General features: G+C 45.8%; 1 protein-coding gene across 1 annotated transcript in view; it reads right to left on the bottom strand.

The window, feature by feature from the left end:
* Positions 1–4,475: 4,475 nt before the first annotated feature.
* The window catches only part of USP31 (ubiquitin specific peptidase 31), a 71,145-nt gene continuing 56,183 nt past the window's right edge, over positions 4,476–19,437 (bottom strand). The window contains exons 12-16 of the mRNA XM_059036935.2: positions 17,784–17,903; positions 15,295–15,520; positions 9,893–10,051; positions 8,148–8,300; positions 4,476–6,218 (exon numbers count right to left, since the gene is read on the bottom strand). Coding sequence (XP_058892918.1) covers positions 4,672–6,218; positions 8,148–8,300; positions 9,893–10,051; positions 15,295–15,520; positions 17,784–17,903 — 2,205 coding nt within the window. The 3' untranslated portion in view covers positions 4,476–4,671. The remainder of the gene's footprint in view (positions 6,219–8,147; positions 8,301–9,892; positions 10,052–15,294; positions 15,521–17,783; positions 17,904–19,437) is intronic.

Here is a 19,437-nt window from a genome sequence, read left to right on the forward strand (position 1 = left end):
GTCTTCAGGCTAAATACAGTATATAAACCAGTGTGTGTTCAACATACCCATTTCCACTCCTGCTTGCAAAATACTTACTTTACATACAATTTTTCCAATGATCAAAAAAAAATAGGCAAAGAGAAACATGTGCAAAGCAAGAAATCACATTCATGTTCTTTGATACTGATTAAGCCACATTTTTTAAATTACAAATTCAAAAATAGAGCTCCATAATCTAAGAGTTGTGTTGTGTTTTTTTTTTTAAACTTACGTTGAGTGTAAATAGTCTGTATTTTTTTATTAGTTGCTTGCATAGGTAGTAAGAGCATGCTTTCTGGGTTAGATGGAGGCCATGCAAAATTATTTTCATTACTTAGGGGGAAAATGATTGGTCATGCTCAAAACGCAGCTGCAAAAACACTTTGGGGGTTGATCAAAAGGCAGTATGAGACTGGGTGTTCATTTAAATAAAAGCATGGGATTCCCCCCCAAAATATGTAGTCAGGTTTAGCAACAACATACCCTTTGTGAAATTGCAGACAGACAGCCTGTACAGTAACAGCTATTTTTTGTGTTTATGTTTATGATATAGGCACTGGTTTGTCAGCAAGTTTTGCTCTTCTCAATTCCAAATAATACAAAGTTCAACGCACCTCACAGAATACGTTTTATTGAAACTGTGCTTATGGTTTGCATACTACCTCAAAAATCCAACCCGGAAACACTAATTATCTTTGCATCCAATAATTATTATAACCTACAAAGGAAACAATATCTTCAGCTGTTTGGTAATTTGTCAGAATGAAATTTAACGTCAGATGTCAATCTACTTTTTAAAGCATGTTTATTTGAAAAAAATGAGCTTTGTCCACAGCTCTTCTCTGTTCCTTTTTTCCTAAAGGCTGCCACTTGTTTCCTTCACGTTCTGCTCCTGTTTTTTCATGACAGGTATTTTAGAGGGATGACAATTTCTCTCCCCACCCACCCTCCAAAATCCCCACATCCATCTCATACAAATGTGGATGAGCGAATTCTAATGAAAAGTGACTTTGTAATGGATCTCCAATCCCTAAGTAGTAGAGACAGCACAGTCTGAAAAAGAGGATGTGACAATAAAATGTCTCCAAAGATGAAGAAGGCCACTTTTGGTTTCCAGAACAGAACAGACTTGTTCAAGAGGCCCACAAGGCTCAGCCGATTACCAGGATCCACTTGATCTTTCTGCTCGGGAGGACTGTCGCTCCATCTAGGACATCACTGGCATCCCCTGGTTCATCAGCTGTGCTCCCAGGGCTCCTCAGCTACAGCAAACTCTCGAAGCTCTCAGCTTGCCTTTACAAGCAAAGCAGGCCCTCAACGAATGTTTGCAGAATGAATAAATGAATGAATGAAAGAATGATTACAGAAGAGGTCAGGGCAGCCTCAAAGACAGTAACAATATTCTACCATGCCACAAATACTCCCACATTTCTATTGGTCCAGAGGAGCATTACTTACTTTCAGTTAGGCTGCTTTTAAGATAAGAAAATACAAAAAAGGTGGGAGACGGTCTTGAGATGATATGAGCTTCAGTTTCTTTGTGCTTCCACATTATATAAGGGATTACAAAGGCAAGGTGTAGGGCTGTCCTACGGAATGATACAGACTCAGTGCACTCGGTGTTTATAGGAAAAGAAATCAAGAATAAAGTTTTTAAAAAGCAAACAAACATTACAGATGCAATGCTACTGTTGGTGATTATTTTGTGCCTACCAGGAAATGACGACTCTAATCAGGCCCACCTGGTTGTCAACCAGGAACCCAGGTCTACCATCCTCAGCAGGTGATTTTTAACCCCAAAACACATACAAGCTCATTGTACTAAACATCACTGGGAAAAGAAAAAACAAACCACCAATTCACTAACTCTACCAAAGAACTGAACTGAACCAAGTAATAATTTTCCCATAGGGTACTTCACACCACAAAGAGCACCTCCAAACTTTTGGGCAAAATATCCTTTTCTGTGGCTTAAAGGTTGTAACCTAATAATTAAGAATGAAGTTTTCATTGTTTACCAAGCACAGAAATATAATAGCCTAAAGATGCCTAAACAATGCCATAATATTTCCTGATTTTTTTTTCCATTTAAATCTGAAACAAGAACTAAACTCCACAGACATACAGTTTATAGATACGGAAAATTTATTTCCAGATCCCATGGAAATTTAATGGAGTTCGTAGAGTTGTTTTTTTTGTTTGTTTGTTTGTTTTTTAAGACACTAGACATAACAGAAAATCCATTCCTGGAGGACTCAAAGAGTAAAAATACTTACCACTGTGAAAATTAAACTAGATTCTAATGAATGCTTAACTGTTTACAGCTCCCCAAAAAGTGTTATTAAAACACTCTGTGTAGTCAAACTATGATTCTAAGACTGTTTCAGAGCTTCAGGTAGGAGATTTCAAACGAGATTTACCTATTAAAGGAAGATGAGAGAGTCAGACAAACACTCAATTCCGGATATTGACAACCCCACATTTGGTGCATCTTTTTAGGAAATAAAAGTGATACAGGAAAACTCGAAGTGGCTATACATGGATCAGGCTGTCAATGTGCCGTTGGACGCAACAACAAGATTGAAGGCAGTCACAGCCCAGCAGGGGAGGGTAAGGCTGCTTTGGGAAACCAGACGTCTGTACGGTGAAATGAGGATGCCAAGCAAAGTGGTGAGTCAGGATCGAGTGCAATGGGCGACAGGCTCACAGTAAGTGAATTCCATGGGGCACTAGTGTAACTCTCACAAGGCTGAACGTGGAAGAGTCTCAAACACAGCAAGGTTCTAAAGTTCCAGCTCCCTCAACATAAACAGCCTCCAGACCTGCAAGTTACCTGCTAATGCTCAAATCAGCAGCAAAATAAAGTTCAGTAACTTACTGGAAACATTTCCCAAGAGGTATTCATAGAAAAGAAAGAAAAAAAAAAAAAACAGGGCAGTGCAGAATTCATAGCTATGCATGTAATATGTGCTCTAGTTACTTCACACAGAGCAATACTGAAAAGGGAGATTATAAATGGATCTGTGCACAAAGAGTTCAGGAAGAACCTGAAGAATCCATGACTTTAAAAAAAAGTTAACATGTAAAAGCATATAAACTTAGCATGTTATATTTCATGGCAAAGTGACAAATGCTATTCAAAGAGAATCAGAACAATGACTCTCTTGACATTTTTTTAAAAAGTGAAAAAAAAAAAAGCGAAAAATTCCAGAATACCTCCTAAAAGCCTGAAATTATATATATATATATATATATATATATATATATATATATATATATATATATATATATATATATAAAATCTTGCTTATCTTTGGATTTCTGTGAGGTTCCCTTTTTTTCTAAACAAGAAATGCAACTTGCACTGACAATGCCAGATGGAACATGCTCCATCCTGCTTGTGAGTTTCTGGGTAAGAGATTAAATCTTCAGCACAAAGAAGAAATAAATGAGTTCCTGAAAAACAGTCACAACTAAGACTGACAGGCAGGACCGGAAGTGTGCATGTAACACTTTGTCACACATCGTTCTAACATACCATCACTAACTGCTGGCATTAGGCAACTTCTTTCCTCTCCAAATTACAAGATGAGGAAACAAAGGCATGCACACATGATGCAGCATGGAGCGTTCAACTTCTAACATGGAAAAAAGCAACACCAGAGAAGGAAAATGGCAGATTTATGCATCCAGTTTAGAATCCATTTTTTTTTCCAGGAATCTTTCAAAGGTATTAACTGCTCTACTATATTTCAAAATCCCAATGACCTTAGCTAGCAAATTTACAAGGAAAAAATAAATTTACCTACTAGTGACTGGCTTTCCAGATATCCAATTTGCCACCTCTTAGGACATATCCCAAGGGTCAAGACAGCTTATGGTACAGACATCTTTGCAGATATGAAGGTGGTGCAGGACTTCATTTCTACCTCTAAAAACTTCTATCTGTGGCAGTAGGAGAAATGACAGCCACCCACAGGCCACCTTCTTCTTTGATCCTTTCACTGATGTGCACCCATCCTAGACTAGCTGAGTATATACCTGAGAAACATTAGTGTTAAAATATTGCCCTTTACAAAGACTGGTAGATGGGGCCAAAGTGCAGAAAGCGACACTCTTCCCTCGGTTTGTTTCACTGTTAGTGTCACAGTTTTTAGAGCTTCTGGTGCCACACGACAATCCGCACGCAGTGAGGACAAATTCCGCTCAGATGAAACACAAGTCAAATAATTCATCCTTCTACAGAGCACACTAATGACAGCTTAACTGGTTCACAGGTTTCAAATCCCTAGTGTCCAAAGAAAGTCAATTAGAGTTCTCTAGAAAGAAATATGTACAATTAATTGCTAAAGGGACCGTCCAGGGTATCGTCTGCAATTATTCCAGTTAACTTGGTATCAATGCTTTGCCTATGGCTGTTATTTGGTTCAATGGCAGAATAAGGCGATGCTTTTAACAATTTGCAATTTAATTCTACACACACACACACACACACACACACACACACACACACACACACACACACACACACGTACGTCAGGCACGTGACCCCAAAAATACAAAACAAAAGCATAGAGGGCTTTGGTGGGAGGGAATGGGTTCTAAATAAATTAACATCTTTACAGATAAAACACTTGGATTGCAGAAATATCACTGAGGTTTTTGAGAAGGCCGTGCATTGGTTTGCATGCTAGAAGGTAACTTTTTTGAGGATTGCTCAGCAGACTGCCTGCAACCAGGAGATGAGGGCGCTCCAGAATCTAGCTGGGCAGACTTGGGTTTGCGAGCGGACAGCAGGGAATGTTTAGCAGAAGCAGGGTCCTTGGAGGCAAGCTGCTCTTTTCCACCTGCATTCACGTTTGGCTGCTGGGGGCCTTTCTCCGCCTTGTCATCCACTGCACCCTTAGAGACGGACTTGACTGAGCTCCCGCCCACCTTCTTGGACAGCAAGGTTGTCTTGCCAAGATCCGTTGACCGCCGGGTTTCCTTCTGTCTCAAGGCTGACTTGAAGAAGGACAGACCCTTGTCCTCCGACTTGCTGTCCCTCTTCAGACCAGCCTTCATGTTCATGCTGGGGGAGCGCAGGCTGGCCATGGAGGAGCTGCGGACTTGCTTTCCATCCCCCCTGCCATCCCCGGCTCTGGCCTGGCTCACGCGAGGGGAACTGGGTTTGGGGCTGGAGGTGACGCTGGCTCTGTCAGAAACCAGGCTTTGTCTGGAGCCCTCTCTGCTTAAGCTCCTGTCTGAAGTCCGGCTCTTCCCAGGAGGGAAGGGGCCCCTCGGGGCAGGGCCTGAGGCTTTTTTGGCGGATGTGGAGGAAGCATTGTCAGCAAGGGAAGAGGCTGACTTCTGCTTCTGGAGCGAAGGAGATGACACGGAGTCCTGGGATTTGGGGGAGGACTCCTTTTGGGGGGCAGGGGAGGAATGCCGTCCACTGGCCCTGGAAGAAGAATCGGCTTTGCTTCGGGAGCGGGAGGGCTTCACAGAAACTTTTACAGGAACAGGAGAAGAAGGGGATGTACTGGAAAGAGATGATTCCTGGCTGGCCAAGACTGGTCTCCCCTTCCGCAAGCTTCTGTTTGGCTCAGGAGCGCCTCTGGAGCTGGGGGATCTCCTGGCTGTGCTCTCCGATTTCTTTGTGAGGGAGCCTGGGTGGCTTGGAGGTTTCACCTCTTTGACTGGAGAGCTGTCTACAGAATCGCTCTGATCCACATAAGCAATCTGGTTATTGTTATCAAATGGACCCACTACGGGGGGCAAGGGATCCCCCTGTGCTGAGCTTTTGCTCTGCGTGTCCTCAACACTGGAGTTCAACTTGCGGGTGTCTGGCTCGTCTTTGAGCACACCTTCCATGACAGCCAGAGGGGCCCGACCCACAGCCTTGTGCTCCCGTCGACTGCGACTATCGCTTGAGTCCTGGTAACTGCTGGAAAGGTTCCTCAAGCTACCAAAGCAAGAGATGGAAACCTTGTCGTCCACTGCTTCCCCGATCTTCTCCAAGGTGGAGGCGGAGGTGTGAATCGGAGAGTCCCCTGAGAAGCGGGAAGGGGAACTGGAGCGCATCTGCAGCTTAGCAGACAGGGACCAGGAAGGTCTGATACAATTTTCATTGACGGCCAAGGGGCTGGTGACAGAAGATCTGGATGACAAGCTCTGGCGCTGGACGCTTCTCACGAACGGTCGAGTTGAGAAACCTCCTGAATGCAGCAAAGAGAGTGTCATTAAGCTAAACCTACCAAATGTCCTTATGAGGACATCCATCTAAGACGGTAGGAAATCAAGGGGCCTGGGGTCAAGGAGTAGTCGTGTGATTTTAACTCTTCTGAGCCCAGTTCCTTTACCTACAAAATATGGGCATTCTAACTTGGGGATCAGCAAACCACCTTCTTGCTCGACATCAGGGGTCAGCAGACTTTTCCTCTAAAGGCCCAGACAGTAAATATTTTAGGCTTTGTGGGCCAGCTGCTCAACTCTGCCACCCTAGTGCGAAAGCAGCCACAGGCAACACAAACAAATGGGCACGGCTGTGTTCCAATAAAACTTTTTTTTTTTTACACAAATAAAGACAGGGGCCATATTTGGCCTGTGGGCTGTAGTCTGCTGACCCTTGTTGTAACTCACAGAGCTACTATGAGAATTAAACAAAATCTTAAAAGTCCTGTGCCCAGCAAGGCACCTGGCACTGCACAGCTGCTCAATAGATGCGAGCTACTTCATTTACAGCTTCTTCATCGCATTAAGAACACTGGGGCCCACCGCAGGGCAGTCCTTGCCCAGGATCACACAAGCAGAGGCAGAGCTAACACCAGAACCGCAACCCCTTGCCCCCAACTCAACGCCACAGGTAGGCCCTGTAATCGTTGACTATGAAAGCAATCAGCGGAAAGCCTCCAAGGAAAATATTCATAATTAGAACACTATACTCCTATTTTAAGTGACTTAAAACTTCCACAGAAAATATTCTAAATTAAATTCTCCACACACTTGATGCTGTAGCTGTGTTATTAATAAAACTCTGTCTGGATGAGATCCTAAGAGATATAGGCCCTGCTCTGTGGGCACCACCCAGCACCACTGCATGATGATGGTGCTGATATCAATTTCACCAACTACACCGTTTAAAAACAGACTGGGGCCAAACCATATCTATGCTCACTGTTAAAACAACAGTGAATTCTAGGTTTAAAGGCTGTGTTGAAAATAACCTCTAAATAATAAACAAGCCAAGGTTCACTGGTCAGTTTTTCACAAAATGTCAGGAGCTACAGACAGGAGCTTCACAGTTATAGCCAAAGACTCTTTTTCTACAAAAAAAGAAGCAACAGCCAGAAGCAGCAGTAGAGCTGGAGCTGCGATGGAGCTCTCGCCTGCCCTTCTTCTTCCAGCCCCCTAATCGCCACTAGGAGTGGTTTACTAGACATGACGGAACTGCTGACCACAAAATGAGACTTGCTGGGGGATGAGTCACCGTCCTTATTATAGAAGCTGAGCTCACTCTCCCCTGCTCCTCCCAGCTCTCAGGGCTCCGGCTGCCTGACCCTCCCCACACCACCTGGGGTCCCCGTGACAACTGAGGGCTGTTCCGCTGCTACTCAAGCGCCACCACTCAAGCGGCAGCTGAAGGCAAAACACCAGAGCTCAATTTTTATCAGGTTTTCAAAGCTTTTATACTGTGACTATCTTCAAAATTCCTAAACACTACCTTTATGCAAAGGCAACAGCTTTTGTTCTAGATGCTTCTGCACTCACAAGTGCACACCACAGATCCCTCCAGGGGAGAGAGTGTAGTGGGAAGGTGAGAAGCTGAGGGAATCAGGAGCCCCCACGCCAGGCCCTGCACACCAGGTGGCCCTCGGCAAACCACAACCTCACTGAGTCCCCTCACAGCTGCTCTGAAGGTTTCAAACAGCCCTTTGAAGAAAAGCATACATTACTGTACAGAGTTAAAGCCCCAGCCTCCACATTAGACCTTAAAAGTGGAAAACAACGGAGTGGAAGGAAGAAGTGCTAGGTCACAGAGGAAGAGCAAATGACCCTGTTATATAAAATGCTCCTCAACGTGAGGGAGCCCGTGCCGTGTCCGTGAGTTGCCATTTTGGAAATCTGTCACCGAAACCCAGACGCACCATCATCTTCACTCCTCTCCCCAGTCATCTCCACAGACTCAGACAGCGAGGCTAGGGAGGTGCGTCTGGAGGAAGCTGCAGAGGTCACGCTGGCCTGCTTGCTCCCCGGCAGACGGCTCACCCAGTGTTCACACAAGGAGGAACTTGTGGAGCCTGTAGGAAAGGAAGTGGACGCCGAGGTCAGGCCAGAATCCTGCCCGTGACACACACGCCCTCACCAAGGGCTGCTGCCCGGGCGGCGGGTGACCTCACCGCCAGGTCAGCACTAACTCCCAGGCCCACGCTGTGCCCGTTCGAACGTCGCCTGTTGGGATGAAAAGGACAGACGCTCACACACATTTGCAGTAATAAAATCCAAGTACAGGGATGGCTACTTCAGAACGCAAAGTCCGAGTCTTAGTGCTGGCAACAGAATGGAACAGATACAATCGTGCATATGTTCATCTATTCTACAAACATTTATTAAACACTACACGCCAGGCACTGTTCTAAGCACTTGCAGGAATACTTCTGACACAGAGAAAAAAAAGTAAGCAGCAGTGTACTGTTATCTTCTTGGCCCGTGTGGTGGAATTTTTTAAATCATTTTCACAATATTAATATGTAAACACACACACACACACACATGCACACACAAGGCCACATGCCATTCTGTCCAGTCTGTTCCAGGGAGGCCCTTGAATATACATTGGAGCAACAGAAACTGCTCTTGAAATGGAGAACATGAAGCCACATGACTATCTAGAGTAGACCTCAAGAGGGTGTTATTTCTGAACGTATCTCAGGCTCTGGAAAGCGCTGAGGGACAGCACTAGAGCTCTGGAGTTCCCACTTTCTGGGAACTAAGAGCAGCTACGGACAGACGGCTGCACTGGGTGGGGTCTGACTCCAGCAGGGCTCACTCTGCTCCAGTGATGCTTCCTTTTCGCAGCTTCCAACTTACCCCTCGCACGCTTCAAGGGGAGCAGGGATTAATAACTGATCACACACTGCCATGTCCCCATCCTCTGTCCTATTCTCTAAACTCCAACTCTGCATTAGGAAGCATTCGTCCCCCTGTTCGGATTGTGCGTGGCTGCATCAACATCACGCAGGGGTACTGGTTCCTGCATTTATTAAGCACAACAGGCTAGATCCCATCAAACTAAATCCAAGCCATCTAATATTTTTATAGCCTGCAACCCCTCCCCTAACAGAATAGGCCAATCTTAGCGGAAAAAAGAACGATTTCTAATGGTGCTTTACCCTTTACAAAAGGCTTTAATGCACATTTACCTAATCTGTTTCACACAACGGCCCATGAGGCAGGTAGGATCAGTACACCCATATTACAGATGACAAATATGTGGCTTAGGTGGACATGCTTGAAGATAACCCGACCAAAATGTGGCAAAGCCAAGTCTCAGTTCTATTTCCAGTCCCCCGACTCTTGAGAGCAGTGTGCTGTGCTGCTTCTTAGCTCCCTCACTCGTTTATTTACTCTGTAAGTAAACACCACGAGCGTGCTTTGAGCCAGGCTCCGCTCCACCTCCATGGGAACTCCTGGTTCACAGCTGCTGGCACATTCCACCCCCCCATTTCCTTTAACTGCAACCATTCTGGTTTCCACATTAAATGCAAACCTGAGAATTAACCTGATGCAACCAACAGAATCATGAGACCTCCTAGAGAAGTTCTCTGGACCATCAACTACAATCTTCTGCTCTCAAAAAAAAAAAAACCACCCAAGAGTAGAGTGGCCTTACCTGCCACCGAGCTGTTGGCCGACCATGACGGTATAGCTGTCCGCCTCTGGTAGAAGAGGATGTACGCCGTCTGCGTGCAGACCTCGTCTTCCGACAGCTGCTGCACGTCACTGTCGTCGAAGCAGTACCAGAGGCCGTCCACGGAGTTCTTGCAGTATGCTGTCAAAAAGAGCCCACCAGCAATCAGCACCAGGGCGGCCGCAATGGCCACTCCATTTGACCCACAGACACCTTGTCTTTGGCTCATATAATTAATTCAAGAACTTTTTAAGCCTGCCGACAGTAATACAGAAAGAGGTAAGAAATCCAAATTCCAAATCACACTCAGGCAAAATGTTTCAAGAAATTCCAAATGGATGAAATTCTATTTAATTTTAGAAAACACAATATACTTCTTTAAACAAGTGGAAAATCAGAGATGATTTTGCCCCAGGGGACACATTTTTGACTGTCACAACTGGGGGGTGGGGGCATGGGGAGGGTAGGATGCTAGTGCAATCTAGTGGGTAGAGACCAGGGGCGCCACTACACATCCCACTATGTGCGGGACAGTCCCCACAATACAGAATTACCCAGCAAAAATGTTACTGTACCAGTATGGAGAAACCCTGTTTTAAGGATGTCGTTTAGTGTTTCTTAGAGATAGAAAACAATAGAACTAGAAATGATGATATTAATGAGAGCAGTAGCTAACATTTGTTTAGCACATATTACATGCATCTCATTTGATCCTATGAAATTTGTTCTATTATCATTGCCATTTTACAGAGACTCAAAAAGATTAACCAGCTTGCCCAAGGTCATGCAGCTGGTGAAGGGCAGGGGCCAGCTCATTACAGGATTATCTAGTCCCTGAGCTTAAAGCCTTATCCTACCCTGCCTCCCTCAGAGGTAGCACAAACGATGCCTGATAGAAGGCCCCTGGCAAACTGAGAACACTGGAGTTAATGAATGCATGCGGCCTTCCCTCCAGTCTAAACTCTAAGCTGAGATAAAAATAAAGAGCACTGAAGTACCAGCAAGGACACAGCTTAGTGTTCATGGAGCCACATCATCATGTGAAATCTATCAAGGAGTGTGATAAGCTTGATCCAGAAAGGTACACTCTTACAACACTTTCTAAAAAGACCCATTTATTGGGGTGAAAATAAACGAGTGCTAGAATATTTAGCTGAACGCTGGAACAGGCTCAGTAGGGCCCCGGGGGCAGGACACGTAAGGTCCCAAGTGGCACCAGGAGTGACTCCCTCGATAGGCCACCGCCGCTTTGCTAAGCGTGGACTCCTAGGAGGCGAAAGGGACCCGGAAGAGGAAGGGCTACACCGCACAAGTCCCGAAAAAGAAGAGCAGAGGAAGAACCTAAGACCATAGGGAGGAAAGTCGTCTGCAGCTGTGGACTCAGTGGAACCAGATGGCAGAGAAAGGGAGACACAAGCAGCAAATGGAGCTGGTAAAACAGCAACTGTGTGGTCAGTGGTGTCATCAGGCTGGATGGGTGAATGACCCAGCTGGTGAGGGGCTGCTATTCGGGAGTGGGAGGAGATCTGTAAGGGGGAACATGCCCAAGAGCAGGTGGTGGAGCGCCCTGTACTAGCTTCAGTCTGCTTCTCCTCAGGATGGCCTGTCCTCCATCACAGTGCGGAAACTAAGGCAGCATAGGGACTCATGAATGGGTCGATGATGTATTTATAAAATAATTCTATGTGCTTTTCTTCCCAGCGCTGTTTTCTGAAGTATTTCCTAGACCAGTGCTACTCAAATTGTGGCTCACGGACCGGTGCCAGTCCATGAGAGAAGCGCCAAAACGAGGTAAGCATTTAAAAACATTCATAGCAATCTGATAATGTATGATGTTTTTATTGTGTTTTTGCAAAAGTACCGGCTCATGGTTCATGAAGGATTGAACATTTTAAAAACAGGTTTAAGAAATTTTTTAAAAGGTTCCTCATCACAGATGGTTTGAGAAGCACTGTTCTAGACCCCTTACACAAGTCAGCCATACACGCACCATGTAATTTTAGTTAGAACCAGTGCAAAATAAAAGAACACATTAAAATAAACACTCCAAGTGAAAGCTTAAAAACAAGGTATCTTTAACTCAACGATGCTGAGGTACTTAAAATGCTCTTATCGGAAAAGCAGTGGTATGGCCTAAGCACGGGAAAGGGATAACAGCGCAGAAAATATCCGAGCCCCTTGTCGGTAACAGGCCCCAGGAGGCAGGCACGGGCACTTCTGGCTCCCTCACATGCTCGCCAGGTTTGAATAAGGTTACTCACCTAAGGTCACAGAGCTAGGAATACGTGTCTAGCTTCTAACCCATACTCCTCTCACTAATCTGTACTGCCTCCAAGGCAGTTATGGGTTTCCGGGCACTCTCTAGAGTCTATGCTATACAAAGAGCAACATGACAGGCGAAAATCTGGCACTGTCCGATTTTCCTCAACAATTTCTTGCTAAAAATCACACAACATGCTCACCCATATTTTCCTGAGAAACACTGTTATACACAGGAGATTCTTTACCAAAGCTGAAGCTACATGAACACCAACCAGTGATGCTGGCAAAGGCATTACTTCACCAGCTAATTAGTGAAATTAAATTTCCTCTAAGTCCCTTTCAATTCTCAGAGTCCCTGATATAACTCTGTGACTCAGTATCAAAGAACACAGATATGACCTGGAATGCCACAAAAGCAAAAATCCAACTAGACACACAACACTTATTATACAAGTGGCCCCCCTATAAACATAACATACGTAAGACACAAAATACAGTATTAAAATTTGGCTTAAACCAAAACACGAGGTAAAACATACTTAAGCATTTAATTAATATTAACTTTGTCTTCCATGGACTTTTCAATAGATCCTCTGTCCCATTTTTCTCCTTCAAGTACTTCCGAGGGCAAGTAGAGGCCATCCAAACGGCTCCACTACAAGATACACTCCAGGTCGGGATCATTCCTCTCACAAGTGACTGCTGCCGGCAGCGTACTGAAAGAACTAGAACTAAATGGGTTTCTAGAACGAAAGATTGTTGTGTCCAGTCACACTCCACGTCCCCTGTCTCCTGAGGAAGAGCAGGCTGAGAGAGTAACTGTGATGGGCCAAGGAGGGGGTCTGGGGCCCGAGAGGCTCCTTCACCGTGTTGCAGGGGTCTCAGGGTTAAGTGCCGGGGAAGAGTCTCAGAGAGACTGAAACACCAACTGGCAGAGTCTACCCTCCTCTACCTCCCCCTACCTTTATGAATCACTAGCACCCCGGGGTCTTGCTGCAGAAACCCCTGAACTGCAGAAACAAAAAGTCCCAGAGAAGTGTTCATGCCAAATAGGCTAAGTGAGAAGGATGCAGAAATCCGAGTCCTGGCCACCTATACGGTAGGAGGGCCCTCATATCAAGTCCCCCGACACACAGATGTCCAAGCAAGAAGCCCCCAAATCTACCTGCCTCCCCAGCATGCATGAATGCCCTTAACCCAATAATTCCATTTCTGAGACTCAATCTCAAGGAAATACAGAATTAAAATACAGAAAAGATGACTACACACAAAGATGTCCATCAGTTATCTTCAAAGTTAAAAACCAGAAACAATGTATGTGTTCAACAATGGGGAATGGTTATATCACATTAGAGTTCCACCAACTGAATATTCCGTGGTCATTAAAAATAATATTTACAAAAATTAAGCATCTGTTGGGACTTCCCTGGTGGCACAGTGGTTAAGAATCCGCCTGCCGATGCAGGGGACACAGGTTCAAGCCCTGGTCCGGGAAGATCCCACATGCCACGGGGTGGCTAAGCCCGTGCACCACAACTACTGAGCCTGTGCGCTAGAGCCCATGATCCACAACTACTGAGCCCACATGCCACACTACTGAAGCCCGTGTTTCTAGAGCCCGTGCTCCGCAAGAAGACAAGCCACCACAATGAGAAGCTCGTGCACTGCAACGAAGAGTAGCCCCTGCTCGCCACAACTAGAGAGAGCCCACACGCAGCAATGAAGACCCAACGTAGCCAAAAATAAAATAAATAAAAATAAACAAATAAATAAATTTATTTTTTAAAAAAATTAAGCGTCTGCCCCATTAGCCCATAAGGGCCTCACGTGTAGGCAGCAGGTTACTAATCCCAATAGCTTCTCCTGACCCTCCAGGAGGAGGCTGCTCTGACCACTCTCTCCTCCAGCCCCTGCTCTGTTCACACTTCAATCATAGAACCTAATACACATCCTGCTCTTTCATTTTAAGTGTACCTACACCACCCCAAACACTTGATTACACTCTTGGAAGACAGAGGTCGAGATCTTTTCATTTCCAGTGTGTCTCAGATGTGACACAGCCCAGTGCAAGCAAGACATAGAGGAGGTGCTCCATAAAGGTTCACCTGAACAGAGCATACCAGGCCAATCACAACAGTATAAAATAATGGCCAAAACTTACAGAAAAACACTGGAAGGAAACACCACATATCAAAATGTTACCTACATACAATGGGATATTATGCAGCCTTAAAAAGAAAGGAAATTCTGACAGACGATACAAAGTGGGTGAATCTTGAATGCATTATGCTAAGTGAAATAAGCCAGACACAAAAGGACAAATACTGTATGATTCCACTTACATGTGGTACCTAGAGGAGTCAGATTCATAGAAAGAATGGTGGCTGCCAGGGGATGGGGGAGGAGTAAACAGGGAGTTACTGTTTAATGGATGCAGAGTTTCAATTTGGGAAGATGAAAGAAACTCTGGAGATGGACAGTGGTGACGGCTGCACAAAGATACGAACGTACTTAATGACACTGAACCGTATGCTTAAAAATGGTTAAAACGGTAAATTTTGTTGTGTATATTTTATCACAGTTTCTAAAAATGTTACCATTTTTTGAGCACTAATCTCATATGTTATTTCTGAGTGATAATCTCATGGGTTGATGGCACCGTTCCGTCTGCCTCTCTCTAGTCTCTAAATTTCATATGATGAGCACTATCGCTTTAACAAATGAAAAAGTAAATTTAACCAAACAGCAAAAAGAAAACCCATTCCAAGTCACTTTAAAGACACTATAAAAGTGATTCACAACCACTCCAAATAAGGAAGATGCTAGGTCCTCAAGGAAGCAGAGCAAAACCTGAAATGGGGCATGCGGGTGAGGTCAAGAAAGCAAGTCCTGGGTGAGCCAGACGATGCCACCCATCTGCACACACCATCCCCTGCTTGGGTCAGAGCCCGACCAGACGACCTAACTCAGGGCAGAGAACCAGAGGATGAAAACTGCCCTCACGGCTGGCACACTGCCTGCTGCAAGAGAAAGCGAGGTTCTAAAGCAAAGCAACCCTGTCACAAGCAAAACCCGTCGGGAGGAATCGTCGGCACAGGCGTCCGGCCTCTCGCGCTGCAGACCTGTGTAGTGCCCCCCTTGCATGGTGCCGTGATGATTGCACACAGCATACAGGTCATAGATGTAGTCCTCAGGGTCCCGCCCGAGTCCGTAGGGCCGTCTCCATGGAGACCAATGGGATGGCAAACTCCAGCTGCTCTGGCTTCTCTTAACCACGTGAGGTGTCATGTCTAGACCAGTCAGAGGGAACTTCACCATGTTCTGAAGTTTCATACGCTTGTCTCCTTCCTATGGCAAGAAGAAAAACAAGTTCTGGTGATATTTTCTTGCAAGCAGACGGTAGATCAGTTTAGCGTGAAAGGCAGACCCTATCAACTGAAGCAGGGTTGAGTTACCTATCTGATGTTTCCAAAGACACATACAACACAGGGAAACAGATTAACAGTTTTATCTACCTGGAGGAACAGGTTTTAATATCACCAAAAATGGAACCAGTGATGATCTACATGTAAGAGATAATGAGACTTCATTGCCTTACCTGATAAGGGGTTCATCCTGAAATGAAAGAGGCATGAAAAGTAATGGAGTAACAACATATGTGAAGGGAAAGCACAGTGCTGGCACAGAACAGCCATTCACGGAACAGGGCCTCTTTCCTTCCCAATTCCTCCAACAAATACATTATTTAACAGTTAACAGTGACTTAACTTAATATAGTCATTTAGTTGACAATCTTGGGCAATCTGTATTTCCCATTCATCCCACTGGGAAATCCAACCATCAGTTGAGTAGATATTTACCAAATGTTTCCCGTGTCTACGGGAGCTTTAAAAAATTAATCGGGCACAGGTAATGCCCGTCCCAAGGAACTATGGATCTACTAAGGGAAGAAAAATGTTCCATGCATGGGTCTTGCATGGTCAGGAAGGTCAGGCTAAAGAACCTGGACCTTGTTCTGCAGTCGAGCGAGAAGCACTGAGGCTTTGAGCGAGGAGGTGATGCCTTCAGAGCTGGCATTAAGTAGTGCTAAAAACATGGCAGAAAGGGAAGAGCAGTGTAGGTTACGAAACCAATGAAAAGACACTGCAACTGCAACCAGCTCGGAAGTATCCGAAGTTGGAACTGGCAGGGTGACAGCAAGAATGGGGAGAAGAGGACACGTACAGGAGGCAGCGGAGAGGCACAACCAGGCCGAAGAGGCGACGGCCTAGGTGACAGGGACAAGAAGGAAGAGTCAAAGATGGCACTGCAGTTTTGAGTTGGGGCGCTAGAAGGGTGATGATATGCCTTCAAAAGAAAAAGAAAGCAAAGGAAGCCAGTCTGTGTGTATGGAAGGAGACAGAGAAGCTGGGTTCAAACCCTCAACTGGCCATCCCCCTGGAAGATCCCAATGGAAGCGTACAGCTGGGACACTCAGGGCAAGTGCCCACTCCTCACTACTAGAGGAGCAGGACCCCAAACCTGTGTGTGAAAGGCCACCCTGGGGACCGTGTGCGCGCCCCTGATACACTCACTTCATCGGCCAGCCCCAGACATCTCTCAAGTCTATCCAGGTCTCCCCATCTCCACTGCCGCAACTCCACTGCGAGCCATCGGCCGGCCCCTGCCCCCCCGCCCGGTGACAGCAAAGGCCTCTTTGACAGGTCTCCCTGTCTTCATCCTTGTAGCCTCTAATTCCACACAGCAGCCTGAATGGTCTCTTCCAAGCACAGATTTGGTCATGTTGCTTCTCTGCTTCAGAATCCCACTCTGCCTACAAGGACTGCTTGGACGACCAGCCCCTGCCTGCTCTTCTACCTCAACGCGTGCCTTTCTCCCCCCGACCCCCCCAGAGCTGCAGCCACACTGGCCTCAGCTTTCAGCCTCTTGCACATGCTCTGTACCCCCTGCTCCCTCAGCCACTATACATGTGCAGCCCTGCTCCCACCTCACCTGGTACAGCCCTCCTCCTAATCTTTCAGATACACTTTCTTACGCCAGGCTCAGACTCCTCCAGTGTTTACCTCTCATTTACCTCTCTTACAAGGGGCTGCCCAGGACAACTCTAACCTTAGGAATAGAGAGCCTCTGTGGGAAAAATGACTCACAAAGCAACACAACTCAGAGCAGATTTTCTTTGTATACATTTATGACTCAACTCCACAACTGTACAACTGCTCCTTGGAAGAAGGACAACACCCGTTATTACTTTAGGCAGAAATAGAATTCTACCCACCCCCAAGAAAGGCACTCAATTTTTTTTTTTAATCCCAAAGTACACTTACTTGAGCACAACATTTACAAATCTAAAGCAAATCCTCAGGAACAAAGTAAAATATCTGCAGTATGAACTAAAATGGTTAGGATTTAAAGAGTCACTGGATGCACAAACTTTGCTCTGGGAAAGAACAAAACATGGCTCCAAACATAGGGGCCGATGTGCGTCTGTAACAACACAAGATCACGGGATCAAACAGGGACACCAAAGAACTCCCCACCCAACAGCCCACCAGCAAGGGGCATAAGAAACTTGGTCACAGCTTTTTTTCCCTATGCCAAAGGGTTTCCTTACCTGTCGAAATCTCTTTAGATGTATAATAAGCACATCAGGCAGCGTCCAGAGGCTTAACGTAATGCTCCCCTGCTGCAGCTGCTTACAGTGCGGGCAACGCCAGGCGTCATCCGGGGCAAGCTGAAAACAAGGAGCACGACTTCTGTTAAGAGCCACTTAAGGCAAGACTTTGTTACAGGAGACAGCCAGACTCACTTCCTGGCCAGGGCACAGCACAACTCTGAATCTCCCCAAACTATGTACGATGGGAGTCAACAGAAAAACACTATTAAAAGTGGCGCCTGGTTAGAGCTGGCACCCAAACATTTGCTGAACAGATTATCTCTCAAAAAGGAATGACCAACTAGGTAAATACTGCACGGAGATGTTAGATGTCACAGGAGCACCTCCTGCTCAGCCTACTCCCAAACTCGACTCGTCGCCTTTCTATCAATATAGTTCCCTCCTCTCCTCCTCCTGTATGCCCTGCCCCAGCAAGTACCACAACCACCCGTCAAGAGCAGAGCACGGGGGGCTAACCCAAAGCCTCAAAGCCCTCCCTCTTCCTCTGCTCCGCATCCGTCCGAGGCAACACTCTCTGCCATTCCTCACACCTGTCTCCTCCTCTCCATCCACCTTAATTCAAAGTCCTCACTCACTCTTACCTGGACTTCCTCAAGTCTCTTAATTGTTCTCTCTCCCCCAAGCATCAAACTGCTCCAAACAATCCTCCGCATCCTGCTATCAACAAGATCTTTCTCAACATCAACCTGAGACCTCGAATCCACGTATGTCACCTCTGCAGGCAAGGGTTTCAGGATGATAACACAGAGGTACTAACAGAGCATGTCTGGTAAGAGAGATTTTTTAAATCTCCTCTGGATTTCAGAAGATGCATCAGATCTGGGACCATCCACACAATGAGGTAAGGGAAGCCACGGGAACAGATGGCAATGCCCACTCAGATGGAAGAGAAAGAAGCCAAGGATAGAATCTTGCAGAAGGCCGATTTTTAAGGGAAACACAAAGGTCGAGAAACCACCAGAACCTGAGGGTGCATAGTCAGAAAAATAGGCAAAGCAGAAGCATTCCTTTTATGCCCACCAAGAAAAGAGAGTGGCAAGAACAGGGCAGTTATCAGTACCATACCCCACGGAGAGGTCAAATGCAGACTGAGCAGAGGCCACTGAACTGAGCAAACTATGGGCCCCAAGAACTTCGGAGAGCAATGTCAGAAACGCAAGTCAGACAGATGACAAGAGGTTTGGAAGGGAGGAAATGGAAAGACCTGAAATCACTAAACGGTAAAGTTACACAGAAAAGAAGAGAAAGACCGGCACAGTAGTTTGAAAGGGAAGCAGAATTGAGGGAGTTATTTTTCCTGAGAGGGAGATCCTGTCATGTGTGTAGGAAAGATGGGGAGAGACAGAAGTCTGGGTGTATAGAAGTGAATCAGAAAGTTAGGCAGGCGTAGCACAGGGAGATCAGCTCGGTGCTTTGTGACCACCTAGAAGGGTGGGATAGGGAGGGTGGGAGGGAGGGAGACGCAAGAGGGAAGAGATATGGGGAGATGTATGTGTGTGTGTGTGTGTGTGTGTGTGTGTGTGTGTGTGTGTGTGTGTGTGTGTGTGTGTGTGAGTGTGTGTGTGTGTGTGTGTAACTGATTCACTTTGTT

This window comes from Kogia breviceps, chromosome 14 (assembly GCF_026419965.1).
Source record: "Kogia breviceps isolate mKogBre1 chromosome 14, mKogBre1 haplotype 1, whole genome shotgun sequence".
NCBI lineage: Eukaryota > Metazoa > Chordata > Mammalia > Artiodactyla > Physeteridae > Kogia > Kogia breviceps.